The sequence below is a fragment of the Dipodomys spectabilis genome, unplaced genomic scaffold, assembly GCF_019054845.1.
Source record: "Dipodomys spectabilis isolate Male_0828 unplaced genomic scaffold, ASM1905484v1 ptg000096l, whole genome shotgun sequence".
Lineage (NCBI taxonomy): Eukaryota > Metazoa > Chordata > Mammalia > Rodentia > Heteromyidae > Dipodomys > Dipodomys spectabilis.
The window spans coordinates 20,865,081-20,884,899 of record NW_024870773.1 but is presented as its reverse complement, the minus strand read 5'-3'; the positions used below and the strand labels follow the sequence as shown (position 1 = coordinate 20,884,899).

Sequence of the window (19,819 nt, the reverse complement as noted above, 5' to 3'; positions counted from 1 at the left end):
TCATGCACTTACAAGGAAAACCAACAGACGGGTTTGTTTGTAAGGCTTGTCTTTGGAGTCATAGGCCAGATTGCATAGTGAATATGTAACAGACAAACAAAAGTGGGCTTGGTAGATGACAACTAACCACAGTCAAGAGATCAAAATGCTTTTTGTGGTGTTGAAAGTTACCAAATGGAGAAGGGAGGAGGGGAATTCCCCTTGCAGATGAATGGATGAATTGGTATCCATCAGATTCTAAGATGGGAGGGAAAAATCCCCCAACAACCTTTGTATTCCTTTTAAAGCATTATTATCCGCCTTACCCAGCAGACTCCAAGGCAATTTAACACCTTTTGCCCCCTCTGTAGAAAAAGGAAAAACTTTCTAGGGATGGAAATGCTCACATGACTTTAATTTTTGGCACTCCTTGCATCTCTGGGCTTTATTCTTTCTGATCTCTGCTCTCTTTTCCAGCTTTCTCAGCCTCCCCCTTACTTCACTCATGCAGTTTGGGTTTTGTTTTTTCTTTCCTTTCTCTCCTGTGCAAGGCTAACTTCCTAGGAAAGAGCTGCCGGATATCTGAGCACTAGAGATAACTCATAAACAACAACGTAGCCTCCCTAACCTAAACATCAAGATGTTTGGACGGATCAGAACAAGAAATGGTTGGGGGAAAAAATGGCTGGAGGTGTTAGCACAGAATGAATGTGATCGCACCACAAAAGAATGTTCTGAATCACCCAAAACCTGGCCTTCTGAAAAAAAAAAGAAAGAAAAGATAGAAAAGAAAACTAAACACAAACTTTCCTGTTATAATAAACCACAATATAGCTATATTTTTAAATTTTTGTCACATATATATATATATATTTAAGGTAAAGGCAGATAAAGGAGAAAGAGGTATAAAAGTCTTGAGACTGGGTTGATGGATGGTCGGGAGTTTATTTGACATTTTCTTCTGTCTGCAGACAGCAGGGGAGGGTTCTAGTTCCATTTTATATAATTTTGTCCTCTCTTGTCTTTCAGAGGAAATCTTTACAAGGCTGAGTAATAATTGCTTTTAATTCTAGAGTTCATTGGTAACAGCCATGTAAGCTATATTTTGTCTTAATCATCTGGGTGATATGGTATTTTTAGTTCCATTAAGTTCATATACTATAGAGAAACATTCTGAAGACATAGAGTTGTTACCCTTCCCCCTCATTAGAGGTGCTTGACTTTTAAACACCTAGCACCTTTTGTTTTTCTTCTTCCTTTATTTATTATTTTAATTTTGGTATTGGGGTTCAAACTCAGGACCTTGCATTTTCTTCTTTCCTGTCTATTCACTCCAGCTGTCTTTCTAATTCCCCAAAGGAAAATGTACTGGAGTATATCATAGGTATGATGTGGTTAGATTTTTTTTTGTGATATACACATGCATTGAATGCTGAATAAATGAATTCAGGAAACAGAAGAGATAAACTAGAGGCAAGATCTGTAGATAGCTAGGATTTTCATGTGTTTCACCACTAGCAAAATACTGAACAGCTGCTTTATTTATACTCTGCTCCTGCTAGCAAACCCTCCAGTGTGGCTTTTGAGTCTTAGAGACTATATAGTACAGGAGTCAATCTCAGCATGTGTGTTCTTACGTTACTTTTCAATATACTGCAGAGGATTACATACTGAATCAAGTTGTTTGGAGCTAAATTTCAGTAGTTGGCATTTTATGTTTGTATTATGCATTCACAGATGATGGGGTGGGTAACCTGGGTATCTGAGTAGATATTACTCTGTGGTATATGTGAATATTTCTCCCAAAGAAAAAATAACCATAGGAAGATGATAATAATCACACAGAACACAGTTGTCCAAAAATTATTAATGCCCTGGTTTTGTGTAATGTTTTCCTCCTTAGAGTACATAAAATATAGTTAAGTGGATAGCAAAAATTAGGACCTTGTCCATTAAGATGTTTTTATTTTCCTGTTTATTTGAATACAAAAGAAAAGAAAAGAAAAAACTTGCTGGGTGCCAGTGGCTCATGCCTGTAATTCTAGCTCCTCAGGAGGCTGAGATCTGAGGATTGTGGTTCAAAGCCAGCCCAGTCAGGAAAGTGCATGAGACTCTTATCTCCAATTAACCACCAGAAAGCCAATAATGGAGCTGTGGCTCAAAGTGGTGAGCACTAGCCTTGAGCTGAAGAGCTCAGGGACAATGCCTAGGCCCAACATTTAAGCACCACGACAAACAAACAAATAAACAACTTACATCAGAGATCTCTAACCCCGTAGAACATGTCTGTAGAATGACTGCAACTCTGAAAGGAAGGAAATCAATTTAGTGAATTTAAAATTGACTCTGGATTTTCCCATATCTTGCCATATTCTTTCTTTTTTTTTTATCTAGCCATTTTTTGTATTTGTTTCAAATCTGTGATTAATGAAATATTCGTGGAAAAGATCACTAGGAACCTTGTAGTTTATGTCACATGTTCTTAAAACCTTATCAGAATTTTTGTTCTTTCTTTGTTTTTTTCCATCTTTAATATTGGAGATGGAACCCAGGGCCTTGAGTATGCTAAGCAAGGACTTTACTATTTTAGTTATTCCCTCAGCCTTCATACTAGAAGCTTCGTTCATAGATAAAAGACACACTGAATTCTGTCTCCTTTTCTTGCCATTTTCTTCCATAAGAAGAGTAGGAATATTGCAGCTGAAGTTCTCTTTTTATGATGGGGAGGAGAAGAGCATGTTAGAAGTGACTCAACTCCATTTTCTTTCACCAATTTTGAACTTTTTTTTTTCAAATGGATATTGAAAGTAGTGATCTCATAAGTGTTTAAATTAAACGCAAAAATAGTGAAAGAAATATCTCTCTATTAGGGGAGAGAAAGAAAAGAAAAGCAATGGTATAGCCAAGGAATTTAAATTCAAGCTTTGGCTGACATTTGCCTTGATACTTCTCTCTTTGGAAAATAACATATAGGAAATATCTAACTTCACAAAGGTGACATGAAATGAGAGTAAGATGTGTGTGTGTGTGTGTGTGTGTGTGTGTGTGTGTGTGTGTGTATGTGTGTGGAGAGAGAGAGAGAGAGAGAACATGAGAGAAAGTGTCTAGGATTCCTGCTGAATAGCACAAGTACTTGTTCTTTTCAATTTGTTTCATCCAATGATGGCCACCTAGAGAAACTGAGGTTGGCTGTACCAGGCCAGCCCAGCTGGCTATATAAATTTAGGATGACTGCATATTGGACAGGTTTTGTGGACTTGGGCTGCCCTGCTCCTAAATTGTAGTACCCGTGAGTTAATACTCACACCCGCACAGGCATCCTTTCAGAGAATGAAGACCCTCTGTGTCTTTCCTACAATCTAGCATTTCCCAACTTGTGTTCTGTCAGAGGCTTTCTGGGTGTCGATTTGCTTTTCATTTGCTTAGTGTGTCCTGATGGTTACTACTAGTTTATTTGAACATTGGTATTCTTGGGAATTGCACTTAGCCTGACTCCAACATGGGTCTCATTAATTCAACATTGCTACCCACAAAGATGAGTCCTCTGATGGACTTGGTGGGGTGGAGAGAGGGCATAGTAATGTTTTCAGGGCCTTCTGCTCTATCTCAATGCTGCACTGGACAGGAACAGGTTAAGTCTCACCTGTTTCAGCCATCTTGTGGAATTGGGAATGTTTTTCTTCTCGGGCATAAATTGGAGAATTTTTATTATTACTTCTGCGTGGGCCATTTGCTAGTTGGGATTTCAGGCATAGTATCTGCCTTTTGTTTTCCTCTCCCCTTCTCCTTAAGCCCTTTTCTCAGCTCTGACAACACATTTACATTTCTCTCGGTGTCCCCCCTCCTTTCTCTCCTTACCACCAGTCGGCAGCTAGAAGAGCAGGGACCTCGTGTGCCAACTGCCAGACCACGACCACCACCCTCTGGAGGAGGAATGCCAACGGGGACCCGGTCTGCAATGCCTGTGGGCTTTACTACAAGCTGCACAATGTAAGTTCCTGGGGCCAGCCAGTACGAGGCTCCATTTCTGACTAGGCCTTTGACTTAGCACCACTACTGCTCTGTCCAGATACTCTAATGGGTCAGGTTAGGATCACCCTCTTTTGGGGCCAAGTAACAGGCCTCTGATCAACTAGCAGGACCTAGCTTAGAGAACTGCTTTGTCTTATGCAATCTTGCTAAGGTTGGAAGGGATTTACGGATGGAAGAGAGACAACCCACATCGTGTGTATTGGACACAACTTTGCAAGGAGGCAAGCTGAGATAAATGCTTTGTGGATCTATCTGGTTTTTTGGGGTTTTTTTGTCCTTGTTGTTGGTCATGGGGATTGAACTCAGGGTCTGAGCATTATTCCTCCTAAGCTTTTTTTTTTTTACTCAAGGCTAAGCTTTCTACCGTTTTGAGCCACAGCTCCACTTCCAGTTTTCTGGTGGTTAATTGGAGATAAAAATTCTCATGGACTTTTCCTGCCTGGGATGGCTTTGAACCGGGATCCTCAGATCGTAGCCTCCTGAGTAGCTAGGATTACAAATTTGAGGCACTAGCAAGCAGCCTGAGTTCTTAAGAGGAAAAAAAAAATCAGCAGCTGTATTTTGGAAGGATAAAAAAAAATCTTGGCTAAACCTGTGCTGCAAATTTCAAATGGATCCTAGATTTCAAAGACATGAAATGAAATGTCAGAGAGATTTCATCTGGTGTCTTTTTGTCCTAGACAACTTTCCTGTGCTGAGAACCACCACCCAGCTTGGTGATTATGCCAGGGACAGAGGCTGTTTGCTTTTTCTCCTATGCTATGTTAGATTAGCAGGAAGACAATTGCTGCCCACAGAAGTCAAGCTGTCATTGCTAAACTTTTAATTTCAGGTCCTCCTCCCAATTTGTATCTTCATCTTAATTTTGTCTGATAGGCCACAACCCAGATGCAGTCTAAAATTTACATTAATTCTCAAGGGAAAAACAAGTTTCTTTTCTTCTCTTCCCTCTTTTCTACCCTTCCCTTCCCTCTTCTTCCTCCCTCCTTTTCCCCTCCCCTCTCCTCTCTTCTTCAGCTTTCTCTGGTTCTCCTAAAGTCACTTGACTTTGGCAAACTCTGGAACTGTACAAGGAAGAGGGAGACATTTTTGCTCAGGGCAAATCTGGCATTGAATTTACCTGACCTAGGAAGGCCTGGGAATTGAGGAGGAAGCTTCCTTTGGTGCTTAAATCAAGTTTTTGAGTCATAGATAATTTTTTAAGGATAACCTTCTAGCATCCTACTTCGTATTCATTTTTGGTGGAAATAAAGGTGTTGAGATTCTCCGGGACCTTGTTAACTCCCTGGGAATATCATTGTGTCTTGACCCAGTGGTCTGAGGGCCTGCCATAACCACCCTGGAGCCTTTGTCAGCCCCTTCTGATTTTTTCCCCTTGGATCCAAGGCTGTGAGTTGTGTAGACAGATCTGTTAGCAGGTCAATCAAATCCTGGTTTCACTCAGAAGTTTGCTTGTTCACTGTTGTGGAGATAGAGGAAGCCTTGTGCTTATAATTGGAATTGGGGAGATTTGAGGTACTGGTGTTTATTAGCTCTCTGGTCATGATTTGAACAGGTTTGTGTGTTTGTGCATATGTGTGTGTGTGTGTGTGTGTGTGTGTGCACGCGTGTGTGCGTATGTGTGCGCCAGTCCTGGATGTTTTTGCTCAAGCCTAGTGCTCTATTACTTGAGCCACGGCTCCACTTCCAACTTTTCTGGTGGTTAACTTAGAGATAAGTGTCTTACTTTCCTGCCAAGCTGATATCAAACCAAGATTCTCAGATCTCAGCCTCCTGAATAGCTAGGATTAAAGATGTGAGCCCTTGGCATCTAGCTCTAAAGTTATTTTTTTTGACTTGTGATTTATGACTTTCCAAGAACATTCTTGTTACTTGGTTGTGTTTGAGTCTCAAATAGTCCCGTTATGTAGACAGAATGGAAGCTCTTCAAGTTTTACTTGAAGAAGTATGGTCTCCCCCAAAAGCAAGCAACCAGGTTGAATAATATGGAAGAGTCAGTAGATTTAGTTAGCTAAATCCTCAGTTCCCCTACTCATTATTATTATTATTATCATCATCATCATCATCATTACTATTAGTGTCAGTCCTGGGGCTTGAACTCAAGGCCTAGGTGCTGTCCTTGAGCTTTCTTTTTTCTTTTTTTGTTTTTCTCAAGGCTAGTGCTTCTATCATTTGAGCCACAGCTCCACTTTTGGCATTTTGGTGGTTAATTGAAGATAAGAGTCTCAGTCTTTCCTACCCTGTCTGGCTTTGAACCATGATCTCAGCCCTTTGAATAGCTAGGATTACAGGTCTGAGCCACTAGCACCTGCCTTCAATTCTTAATTAAGTCTACCTTCATGGGTAGAAAGAGAGATAGACAAATAGATCCATAAATAGGAACTTCCTTACCTACAAGTGTCCCCCCCCTTCTCTCTTGTAGTTTGGCTGGGATTTGTCAAAGGAAGCTATTTATGTGTATTCAACAATAGGTGATAGCAATCTACTACCATTTTCATGGCCTCCAGTTCAGCTCTTGGTCTTCTACTCTGGTTCTTATCTAGGAGTTTAGATAACTTCCTATCTTAGTATCAGCATATCTCTGTGGTGTTGGGACTAGTTATCTGGGCCTGAGCACCTCTCTGTAACTAGATATTATATGTTGATATCTGGCAATGAGCTTCTAGATATCAGCTCCTAGGGACTTATCTAGACATTATCTCCGTGAAGATTTGATGTGGGAGGAGATTTCTGTCATCTTCTTTGTCTTGATGATAACTCGAGGAAACCCCAGAGAGACATTTCTTTTAGCAATGACCTTCTTTGACACTTCTGTTCCTACTCACCTCGCCTCCCTGGCATAAATGGGGGAAAGAAGGGCTCAGCTCCAGTGTGGGCCTCTGTCCTTTTCTCAGGTGACGCCTTCTAGTTCCGGGAAATGGTGTGTTTGCTGTGCCCAGCATTGTGGTCCTTCTTGGCCATTGGGCTCCTCTTCTGTTTAACTGGTACTGTGTAGCTCAGGGGACAGACAGATGGATCCTGAGGCAAGAGGAACCTCTTCCTCCAAGGAGAAGCCTGGGAGGGGTGGAGGGAAGAAAACATTTCCTCTTAGGAAATCAGGAAGAAGCAGGCTTGGGAGAGTCACTCCTGGAGTCCCTGGGTCACATTTCTCTGGTAACAAGGCCAGATCTACCATTGGCTCTTTGTGGCAGGTGTGTTGTTGAGGATAACTCGACTGACCCTGTGTAGGATGAAGCTTCTGTTTGCTTGAGTAAAGTAGCCATCCTTGCCTCTGGGTCCCTCAGCCCACGTGTTTTAAAAAGGACCAACCAGGTTTTCTCAGTGAGCAAGGGAGAGTAGGCTATCTAGAGTATATATCTTTAAAGTTGGATCTTACCACTAGCTCTTTAATCTGAAGGTTGGCGGTTTTTAGGGTAAGGACACATTCACCCTAACAAAGTGCTTTGGACTCAGTACTTCCTGTTTGGTGTTTACTTCTTTGTCTAGTTAGAAGGGGAGAGCCAGACTTGGGAGGACTAGCAAATTCTAACCCTTGTTAGTATTTTGTGGGAAAAGCATGTTGTGTTCAAATAGGCCCTAGAAGGTACAAATTCCTGGAGGGATGACTTTATATATAACACCTTGAATTGTGAAAGGTCCAGGAGAAAGAGGGGTAACCAAAAATCCCTCTGCAAGAGGTACAATCCCCTCTTCCAGGGCAGAGAGACTGCAGAATCTGAAGAACAGATTAGCTTGGCAGTGCTTGGAAGTCCTAGCATGGATTTTTGTCAGATGAGTAGACAAAATGGTATTTCCCTCTGGAAGGTTACTCAATCCCTTTTTACTCTCAGGAAACATTCCAAGAAAATTCTAAAGGAATAGAACAGGTGACTGTACTTTTAATTGTCAGGGAGACTGAGTCATTGTCCTTGGGCCCCTGACTGCACCGTGCTGAGGGGAAAAATTTTGCTTCCATGGTTGCTGATATTGACCAAGTGGCTAAGCTGTGCTTGGAGTATGTCCCCTCTGGTCTCTGGTCTGTCAAAGTAACTGACAGAATTCCACCCACCCTCTTCCCTCCCGGGAGACTTAGGTACCCAGGTCTCTGGGAAGGATGGAAGAAGGGAAGGTGGCTGAATGAAACAGAAAGAGATCTCAGACTTGGGAATGGGGGGGTGGGCAGCCAGTGGTATTAAAATACCTGTGCCATTTCAAAGGCAGTTAAAAAAAAAGTAAAAAACAAAAATTGATCTTTGTTTAGATTAACAGACCCCTGACTATGAAGAAGGAAGGCATCCAGACCAGAAACCGAAAAATGTCTAGCAAATCCAAAAAGTGCAAAAAGGTGCATGACACGCTGGAGGACTTCCCTAAGAGCAGCTCCTTCAACCCCGCCGCCCTGTCCAGACATATGTCTTCCCTCAGCCACATCTCCCCTTTCAGCCACTCCAGCCACATGCTGAGCACGCCCACGCCCATGCACCCACCGTCCGGCCTCTCCTTTGGACCTCATCATCCTTCCAGTATGGTCACCGCCATGGGTTAGAGCAGAGCCCGGCTCTATGACCACCCGTCTCTGAGCGCGTGCAAGAGTCCCTCCGACCCCTTCTACTTGCATTTTTTTGCAGGAGCAGTATCATGAAGCCTAAACCGCGATGGATATATGTTTTGGGAAGGCAGAAAGCAAAAATGACTATTTTGTCTCTTTTGCAAAGGAGCTCACGGTGGTGTCTGTGTTCTGACCCCTGGATCTGGATCCCATCTGTGAATAAGCCATTCAGACTCATATTCCCTATTTAACAGGGTCCCTAGTGCTGTGAAGAAATTTTGCTGAACATTGCATATAACTTATATTGTAAGAAATACTGTTGTACATTTGAGGAAGACTTTATTGCACCTGGGTAGCTGTAAGAAAGGCATGAAGGATGCCAAGAGTTTTAAGAAAGATGGGGGAAAATAAAGTATGGAAATTCAGAAGAAACTAGATCTGATATTCTAATGGACAACTTGCCAGTTGTTTGATGCATTAAAAGGACAAAAAAAAAAAAAAAAAAGAAAAAAGAAAAAAAAAGGAAAAAAAAGAAAAAAAAAGATAAAAGTTGTAGGCAAAAATCATTTGTTCAAAGCTACGGGGCCTGGGCAAAGGAAATCTGGGCACACAAATTGCCAGTGAGGGTTTGGAGGGTCACTTCTAGGCCTCTTATGCTTTGTGAATAAGTCCCTGTAATTGTTGTTTGTATGTATAATTCAAAGCACCAAAATAAGAGATGTAGATTTATTTCATCATATTATACAGACTGAATTGTTGTACAAATTTTATTTACTGCTAGTGTTAAGAACTGCTTTTTTTTTTTTTTTTTGGTTTTCATGTTTCCTTTCTTTTTCAATTTTCAGTTGAATAAACTAGATTTATGTTCAGTTGACCTAAGGTGATTGTGCTCTGGAGGGTTTATTTCCCGTTTTGTTTTTTGTTTTTGGATGATATTTATTGAATAGCAGTATCTGTCTCCACCCTCACCTCTGCAGCCTAAGCTATGAGCTTATTGCAGCTTATGAATGAGCTACCTATGTGCATGTCAGGGACCCCTGGCTCCTGCAGGCCATGGTCCTGAGATCAGCCTCGCCTGGCTTTAGCCTCCCTGTCCTGTTCTGTGTTAGTGATCATTGCCTTTAAACAGTCTGTTGGAATAATATTATTATATAAAAAAATAACAATAAAGTTAAACTATTTTAAAACAACAAAATAACATCCTATCGAAGTGGTGGCTGAACTCTTTTTACATAGAATCTGGTTTATAGAATCTAGCTGATTTGAAACCCCCAAACCAGACACATTTTAAGTTATTCACTAGGAAACTATGCCTACCCATCCCATTCTGGGAGAATTTTGGGGAGTTCTGTGCAGCTCAGGAATTTATGGGGGGGCGGGGGCTGGAGGAACTTCCTGGGACCCCTCGGGAGCTGTAGTTTCTCTGCTTGCTGGCCTTGTGGATGTATGTCTAGCAGACAAATCTTCTCCCTTGAGGAACTGGGAATCTTTCCTGGTTGAGATTCACAGGTCAAAAAAACTACAGCCGATGGATGCCTCTTGGAGATTAGATGAGCTGAACTGCTCCTGAAATTCATTTCTTGTTTTGCTCTTCTACTGTTGAATAACACCACAGTGAAAGTTTATTGGAATGTTTGCGGAAACATGAAATAACCATTTTGTAACTTCTGCTGTATAGTTTTCCTTTTACTCTGTTGATAGAATGTGTAACTATGGCACACATTTGAAAAAAGAAAAAAGAAAAAAAAAACCCAACCTCTGTTAATCGCCTCTCTGCTTTCTTAGCAAATATTTTAAACCTAAAGCTGAATGTTGAAATAAAGGAGTAGAGAATTACTGCGCTGCAATGGAGATCTCACTGGCTCCTAATTTAATCGACCCATGATGATGACAATGCTTTCAATTCTTCTGGAAGCTTGGAGGGAGAGCATCACCCATTTTTGCCAACTGAAACTTGGGGAGATTTGATTGTAATGTTCCATGTCTCAGGATTTGCCACCTCTTTTCTTCAAGAGCAGATTTGAGTTAATGCCCTTTCACCTTAAGAACGGGGAGCTCAAATTCTTGACATTCTTGTGGTGGGAAGAGGTGGTGGTTGGGGGGGGGGGGAACACGGAGAGAAATCCCCAAGTCTGTATCTCTGTTTTAGGTATTGTAGCTATAATGGCATACTTCACCCTGCTCTTTTAGACGTACATCATTTCGGTGTTATACCTTGACTCAGCCCTCCCAGGTGTTTCTAGAAGATGATGCAAAGCTTTAACATGATCTATCTATTGTCTATATGCCAACAATGATTCAGTTCCTTCTTTGGAATGTTAGATTTATAGGTCTTCAGTGGTTCTGTCTTTTTTCCCCAAAACAGGAACCCCCACATAAACACCAATAATAAAGCCAGGTACCAGTAGCATACTCACACTTATAAAGCTTGCTACTCTGGAGGCTGACAAATCCAAGAGACTTTGATCTTCAATTAACCAGCAAAAAAAAAGGCTGAAGGTGTAGCCCAAGTGTAGCACAAGCTAAGCAAGGGTCCTAAATTGAACCTCTAACACCAGCACGTACACCATGCATGAAAAACGGCATAACTGTAGATCTACCATACGCTTGAGTAAATGATACTCCCAATTAATTTCCAAGCTTTTGTCTCACTTTTGGAAGAGTTACATCCACTTATCCATAGAAGAATATTTGAAAAAATAAATGGAGGGTTTTATTTTGGTGGGGGGAGGTGGTGGAGGGGTAAATACGTAGTGTTTTGAGTTTTTTCTTTGAAACACTTGAAAGACTAACAGAAAAATAAAACCCCTTCAACTTTTGCTATATATAAGCCTCACAGTAGAAGTTCAGGAAATAAACCTTTTGGATTTGAACAGTTCTTTCATATTTTAAACAAATGCCTAAATTGAGTGTCTAGGTTGAGGTTTGTTAAAAACACCTTGGTTAATATATATATATATATATGTATATATATATGTATATATATACATACACACACACACACACACACACATACACACACACACATATACTGTGTAAAACAGATTAGGAAATAGAGAAACCAAGACTTTCATGATGTCATTCCTACTTCGTGACATTTACCTTGTTATTCTCCTTTAAAAATCAAATAACATCAAGTATGGCTGGCTGGGTCTCTGGCTTAGTCCCCACACAGTTAAGTTATGATCAAGCTGGGGATACCCACAGCCTTCCTTCTGCACTCAATATCTATTGTCTAAGGTTGAACAATTATTACTAAAGCTTCCTTCTCATTGTGAGATGTCATTTCAGTATTTCACCAGACAAGAGGTGTAAAACAGGAGCAGATTCTTTCCAGATGTTGCATGCTGCTGAATTTAGTGAAAAACACCCATTCTCCAAATTCAGATGTGGTGGCATGGCCTATTTCTGAGAGCTTTCTCGCAGTGGGACATTGTCATACCTAGAGTTCCAAGATCTGGTGACATTCTTGCCCCTTCTCCTTCACTCCCCGATCCATCCCATATCCTAAAGTCATTTTGTGTTCTTGGGACAAAAGTCATCAGACACCCCCTCTGGCAATTTCCAATCAAAGGGGAGATTCAAAGGCCTAGAGAAAACCTGGGAAGGATGACATAGCATTTTATTTACACAACCAAAGTTGTAGTCATTTTCTAAATCAACTGAGCAACCCAACAACCCCCTTCCCCTACACTTTAAATGGATTTTTGAACGACAGCTTCATTTTTCTTGATACTATCAAGCTGGCTGTGACATGACCTCAGATGTGACTTTGTTTGAGGATTCCGGACCCTCTTGCAAAAAGTCTAAGGAAGAGAAAACCCAGAAAATCAGAGAAACTCATCAATGTTGGCCTGATATCATAATGTACAATCTGCCAGTTGTTTGAAGCACTAAAAGAAAAAAAGGAAAATCATTGATCATTTGAATGTGTGAATGGCAAATGATTGTCACAGTTTTGACAGCTGTGCTAGGACTCTGGAAAAACTTGGGGTTCTTCTCTGATGCTGCCCGTTAATTATAACATGATCTGAGGCACTTGTTTGATTGTTCTGGGCTCAATTGAATCAGATGGGATTTTCTCTGAGAACCATTTGAGAGGAGGGGGAAACATACCACGATCCCTTGAATGTTATATTATTTTATTTTAGAGCATTTTTACCTGAAAAGGCTATAATTCTGACAAGTGATATTTAAAGAGCCTGGAAGGACAGTGGTCCAGGAGATTCTAGAAGATCTGGAAAGTTCTACCCTCATCTGTCCTTGGTATCATGTTGGGAATCACAGATTAACTTGTATTTTATACTTGTCAACCCCAGCAGGCATCAGTGTTCCTGTCTTCGGATTCTCTGCTCTTTCTGAAATGTGTCCAGACCCCTCTCATGCTGAATACACAGGACTTGCTTGTCCTGCTGATTTTGGCAGCCTGGCTCACAGTTCTCTCATCCATTGTGTAGAGAAATTCTGCCTGAATTGCTTACAGGCTATTCTCCAGATATAGCCAGAATCTAATCTTTTTCTTTCTTTCTTTCCTTGTCCTTTCTCTCACTCTCTCTGTCTGTTTTCCCTTTGGAGAAGACAATGAAGAGAGGAAGTCTCTCAGTGCAAAAACATAAAAATAAATAAAAATATACTTTTTTTTAAAGCTCCTATTAGCTCCTGCTATCCTGGGTGGCTTCCCGACTCCTTCGCAGGGGATCCTGGTACATTAGCTACATTGTCTGGGGTGCATTTTTGCAATCCCCTGTCATGTCTGTGTGCACAGTTTGGCAGGCTGGGCTTTGGAGTGGGATTTGGAAATTGAGCTTGCTCACTCCCCCCCCCCTCCCCGCCTTCGGGCCCCCCCCCCCCCCCACCTCAAACTGAGCTAAAGCTTGCAACTCAGCTCACTGCCCTGGGAGAGGGGTGGCCTTCCTGCTCCCAGTGCTAGCTAGCCCTAAAGGTATAGAAACCCCACAGGATAGTTTGTGTTTCTAAGTAAAGCAACTCTGAATAGCTTCAGAGTGTGTGCAGGTCATAGGCTTATGGCTTCTAGAACTGGATGCTAACTTAGTGAGTTTGCCCCAAGGAGACCCCCCAACTGCAGAAATGAAGTGGGCAGAGGGTCTGAATTGCTGGGTAGCCTACAAAGAAACCAGAAGCCTCATGGAGAGAAGACACTTGCAGAAAAATGGAGGTTTTGCTTTCATTCTAGCTGATGACACTACTTACTGATTAAATTGGTGAAGTCCCCAAACATTATTTATTTCTAATTTTTATGGGGTTGAAGTGGAACCCAAGAGGGCCTTGTGCGTGGGAGACACGTGCTATACCATTGTGTTAGATGACCAGCCTAGCTCCAAACTTTTTTTTTAAAGAAACATTAGAAATAAGCTTTTTTTCATTGTTGTTTGAATTAGCAGCACATATAGTCAGACTTTGAACAGTTTACCTGGAATATCTTTATGAATTTGATGGTCCCAGTGTGGGCATGGGAAGGGTTGAGTGTGTGTGTGTGTGTGTGTGTGAGCCAGTCCTAGAACTTGAACTCAGGACCTACGTGCTGTCCCTGAGCTCTTTTGCTCAAGGCTAGCGCTTTACCACTTGAGCCACGAATACTACTTCGAGCTTTTTCTTAGTGGTTAAAATTGGAAGTAAGAGTCTCACAGACTTTCCTGCTTGGGCTGGCCTTGAACCATGATCCTCAGATCTCAGCTTCCTGAGTAGCTAGTGGCCACTGGCATGGGGCACTTGAAGGCATTTGTAATGCATGATTTCACCCAGATGGAAGAATTTGTATCCAGATTCAGAGAACAGAGTGAGTGAGTAGTAAGACCTATCTAGATCAAAGTCAGGCCTTCTCTTTGCCCTTAGTAAAACTACACCAAGCAAGTGAGCCTCTAACTCAACCGTGTTTGGGGTCAGCCTTCCTTGAAGAGGTTTGCCATGTCTCTGGGCACTAAAAGCGGCTCAGAACCAACGGAACGTGGAGACAGGAGCTCACCGAGTAGGTTTGGCCTTTCCATCAGAGGCTTATGGGGGAGACACAAGGTCTGCGCCTCCCTAATTGGGTCGGGGGGCCTGGGGCTGCCTCTTGGCTTCTCCATGTGATTGCCTGGCACAAAGGGGTGGAGTTTGGGGGGACTTCCCCCCCCCCCCCCACGCCCTGCATTTCAAAGGTCCGTGTTCCAGTTTGTGGCTTGGACGGATGCTTTTCTTCTGCAAGCTTTCCCTTCTCCAGTCCAGCCTCTCCTCTGCTCCTCAGCAGGGCGAGCAAAGGGGAGGAAGGAGAGGGCACAGCTCCCCTGCCGGCCGGCCAGCGTTGCTAATCACAAGCAGCTCTGATGAAGGTGGAGGTTTTAAACTACAGCCGGTGTCTAGGATGAAGTTTGGGGATTAGGTGTCTCCGCTTTCCATTACCCCAGATACAAGAGCCCCGGCGGAATGCCCGCCCTCGCAGCCAGCTGGCTAGCCAAAGTGAAAAGAGAAGAGGGAGAAAAGGCCGTGTATCAATCCACTTTTTCCATCGGGTGCGGTCCTCTAAGGTAGAACGGCTCACCTGGGTTTTCTCTCTGCCTCGACCTGGAAAACTGAAGCTCTGGGGATGTGTCTGAGTTACTGAAGGCCACAGAGAAGGCCTGTCCCCAAGGGCCTGTCCTAGATTGAGGGACTGTTGATATATCTGCTCTCCGTGTGAACAAACTCAAACAACAACCAAACGAAGAAAAGTCCACAGTGTTAAGTCCCACATGGAAGGCAACAGTGGCTTGGATCACTCTTAGGGGGAGATTGATGTTTCTTATTTAGATAAGGATATCGAATGCAAGTTGTCATCTTGATTTCACATCGTTAAGAAAATAAAGAAGTCAAAGGATGTCTTGCTATGTGTCTTTTGAGCTAGGCTGTGTAATTCTCTGTCTGTCAAGGGTGGGACCAGAAAGACTTTTAGTTTAACCTGAGCAGGGCACACAGACTTTCCAGGAAGACAGACAGCTGTAATTTCACGAGAAAGAGGCTCATCACCATGGGGCTGAAGTTTGCAAATCAATACAATGTGTTGGCTGGCTCAGGACTGGCCCCATTTTGTTAAGGATTACATTTCTACATGGTTTGCAGACTAGATGTTAATCAGTGACTCTTGGCCAGAGAGGGCAAATCTTACCAGCAAATAAATGCATTTAAGATGTGAGGGAGTGACCAAAGAGAAATATGTATGCAGAGACCTAAGAAAAAAATATGAAACTAGTTAAGAACTTAAAGGTCATTTTGTTCAGGGCAGAATTCTTGTGCAGGGTGCTGACAGTTTACCCTCTGGGTGTTTGTTGAGCTTAAGGGATCAAACTGTCCATATGAAATATGAAAGGTCTGATACAGGAGCTCATGTCACCCCCTTCCCCCTCCTCCCCCTGCCTGTAGCCACCGCACCCACACTTCCTTGCTCGGATTATGGGCTGGCCATCCTCTAGAGAGCATATTAGAGGAGTCTTAGGAGAATCAAACTAAATAGAATGTATCACTACCCCATTATATCTGAAGCGGTGTGAAGAGGTAGGGGCCTGTCTTTCTCCATGTCCATCAGAGACCATGGAACATACCTGCCACCAGGCAGAAATCCCACTGGGGCTCCTGACACTGGTGGGTCACACCTGTAATCCTAGCTGCTCAGGAGGCTGGGATTTGAGGATCAGAGTTTGAAGCCGGCTTAGTCAGGAAAGGCTGTGAGACTCTCATCTCCAGTTAGCCACCAGAAAACTGGAAGTGGAATTGTGGCTCAAAGTGGTAGAGCACTAGCTAGACTTGAGCAAAAGAGCACAGGGTCAGCACCTAGGCCTTAATTTCAAGCCCTATGACTGATGGGGAGGGGAGGGAATGCGGGGGTGGAGGGAATCCCACCACAGTTTTTCATGCTACTGTCAAAATGGACTGCCATGATGAGTGCAGACTATTATCATTTAAACAAATGTTCTTTTTTTTGTTGTTGTTTTTTTGTTTTGGTTGTGGGGCTTGAACTCTGGGCTTAGGCGCTGTCCCTGCTCTCTACCCCTTGAGCCTCAGTGCCACTTCCGGTTTTCTAGTGGTTTATTAGAGATAAGAGTCTCCTGGACTTTCCTGCCCAGGCTGGCTTTGAACCATGATCCTCAGATCTCAGCCTCCTGAGTAGCTAGGATTACAGGCGTGAGCCACTGGCACCCGGCTAATGTTCATTTTTTATAAGCTTTTTTTGTTTTAAATAAAAAAGATGTAGATAGTAAGATACAAGTAAAGACATAGATAAAATGTAGATGGTGAGATGCAGGTGTTTCTCTATGGGATGGAGACCACCAGAACATAAATTTTGCCAAGAAACGACTTATAGATGGATGACTAACTCAAGAACAGTGATATTCTTCTGGATCCACTTCACCTTTTTTATGGAGCCTCACCTGTTCCTTTTCGGTATTGTCCAATCAGTGACACTGAACTGCTGCTACTTTTCCTCTTTTATTTATTCTTTTTAGGTCCAAGACCAGGACTCGAACTTGAGTACATGATGCTTTTGCTCATTGAGTGGTACACTACCAACTGAGCCATGCCTCCAGACCACTTTTCCTCTTTTAGCATTAGAGCCCTGCATTTGGCTGATGTCACAACAAGCTTCAGCTATATTCAGAGTTCTACTGATGCATTCTTTTTTGTTGTTGTTGTTGGTTGTGAGGCCGAACTCAGGGTCTGGGCACTGTCCCTGAACCTCTCTGTGCTCAAGGCTAGCACTCACCAATTGAGCTACAGCACCATTTCTGGTTTTTGAGTGGTTTATTGGAGGTAAGAGTCTCACGGAGACTTTCTGCCTGGGCTGGCTTTGAATGGAGATCCTTCAATTTCCACCTTCTGAGTAGCTAGGATTAAAGGAGTGAGCCACTGTCACTGGACTGAAGTACTCTTTAGAACTCAAATATTGTTGAGTGTTGAATGTCTCTGACACCTTCAGTGCTTTGCAATCTGAACTAATAAGCAAGTGAATTTCATAGGAGTTCTAGGTATCAGAGGAGATGGAATATTTTTAGACAGAGAGAACTTTAGGGTCTCTGAACACCTAATACATCACAATTTGTTGAATAATAATTACCAGCAAAGGTACAGGGTGGCTTCCAAGTCTAGAGACACAGAAATTGTTTTGTTGTATAAGGAAATGAAATACCAATAAGCCATTTGTGTACTTTCCTGTTCCTAGCCTTTGTGTCACATTGAATATGGAGTACCTACCATGTACTCTCTCTCTCTCTCTTTCCACCAAATTCTCACAACAACCCTATCATGTCCATATTTTTATGTCTGCTTTAGAAATGAGGACAACAAAGCTTAGAAAAGCTAAACTGATCAATTAACTCATAGCGTGTCTCTAGACCTGTATGGCTCTCTTTTTTATTCGCTCCTTTGAGACACACTAGCTCTCCTTTATGAAAAATGGAGAGCAAGAGAAAAGATCCTGAGTGCCTCCATCTTCTGGCTGCTTTTCCTTAGAGCCCTTTTCTATTGGTTCTTCCTGTTGAGTGATTGTCTTGCAGTTTCCCCTTGTAAGGCAGCCTAACCATTTAACCCCTCCCTCCCAAAAGGTTAAGTCCCTTGCCCAACATCTTGCAGCAGGCAAAGGTCAACACTGGGGTGAAAACTCACCGTCTTAGTTCTCAGTGTTGCCTGTCCCTCAGAGAGTGTTCTTGGCAGGGAGCAGGTTATGCTTATATTTGATTGCTTGGTGGTCTTCAGTAATTTGGGAGAGCCTGGTATGGTCTCTTATGTAAAAGCTCTGATTTGTTTTGTTTTTCTTTTTCTTAGATGGTGCTAGGGATTGTACCCAGGGTATTTACACATCTTAATGCCAGCCATTAGAAGGCGGAGTAGATCATGAGTTCTAGACCAGTGTGGGTTATATGGCAAGAACTGGACTCAAACACCAAAAACTAAACCAAACCAACAAAACCTCCTTCTGAGACCAAATGAGGATATTTCATCATCTTCAAAAAGTGGTTATTTTTTTTTAAATCTTGTTTGTCCCCCACTTTTTTGGTAGATAACGGAGTTTCAGTCACCGTGCGGAGACTTGCTGCTTTAATTATGTCTAGGCTGGTAAAACTCAACCAAACTAATCACCAAACACTCAGTCCAATAAAAGAACCTTCTTTTTTATAATAAAGAAATTAACCAGGATTGAGCAGCAGAGGTTAGAGAACCTGCCATAAAATATAATTATAATAATAATATTATTATTAATAGGGGTATACTCTCTGTGGCCTCTTGCCTTTCATCCTTAGATCTGAGAGAGACTGGCTACTGTTAATTAAAATGATTTGGCTCTGTGAAACTGTATATAGGCCTTGGAAATGAAGCGGGGGTTCATTTGTTTATTTGCTTGGACCCCTGTCCTCCTTTCTCTGTCTGGGAATGGAGGGGTGGTGGATTTAACACAGTTCCCTTCCCCTTTGGTGGGGTAGGGGGGTGGAGGGTATAGCATTCAGAGGAGGACAGAATTTGATTTGACTTGATTATTTGTTTTCATCTTATGATGCTGTGAACTTCACTGCTGCGTGTGTTTGGTTTCTACCCCAAATTTGCTGGATTTAGCCAAAAGGCTGCTTGGAGTGTTGGTTAACATGGGCTCCCACGGACTTAACTCCTGGACACAGGAGGGAAGGGGAAAGTGATGGAGAAAACCCAGCATGGGGGGCTAGTTCTCAAAAGATGGCATGCCAGGCTGCATTTTATTCATCTTTGTGGGGTTGATGTGGAAGGCGGACCCACTCTGTAGGCACACCCATCCAATAGAAGACTAGGAAAGAAAGAAAGCTAACAAGACCCTCACAGACCTTTTTGATCTGCCTCCTGGGCTGTCAAGAGGAGAGTCAGTCCACAGTACTCAGTCACGTCACCTTTCTACCTGTACCATAGCGAAAAAGAGGGTGTCTTCTGGAGCCAGGTAGCCTGGCTGTAAATTCTGCCTCCATTGCTGAATAGCAAATTCCTTAACTGGTCCTAGGGTCTTTTCTTGCCAGGCAAGTGGCGTCCTATAAGTTATACTCATGACCTAGTATTGAAATACTATTACCCTTCATACCATCAATGCCTGTCTAGGTTTTCCAGTGTTTAATGGCTAAGGCGTTACCTAGCAAGAATTGACAGCAGCCACAGGAAATGCATAGGCATCAGCCAAAGATCACTTGGATATGGTAAGTGGAAGTTTTCCCAGATGCGTTTACTTTGTTCTCGCTCCGCCATTTGAAATCTAGTCGCTGAGCTTGTGCATGGAGAGGGACAGACGCTGGCCAG

General features: G+C 42.6%; 1 protein-coding gene across 3 annotated transcripts in view; it reads left to right on the top strand.

Moving 5' to 3' along the window:
- Gata3 (GATA binding protein 3) overlaps positions 1-9,687 on the top strand; it is a 29,964-nt gene extending 20,277 nt beyond the window's left edge. For all 3 annotated transcript variants that reach the window (XM_042686268.1, XM_042686269.1, XM_042686267.1), the window contains exons 5-6: positions 3,844-3,969; positions 8,252-9,687. In XM_042686268.1, the coding sequence (XP_042542202.1) occupies positions 3,844-3,969; positions 8,252-8,536 (411 nt within the window). In that variant the 3' untranslated portion in view covers positions 8,537-9,687. The remainder of the gene's footprint in view (positions 1-3,843; positions 3,970-8,251) is intronic.
- Positions 9,688-19,819: the final 10,132 nt, after the last annotated feature.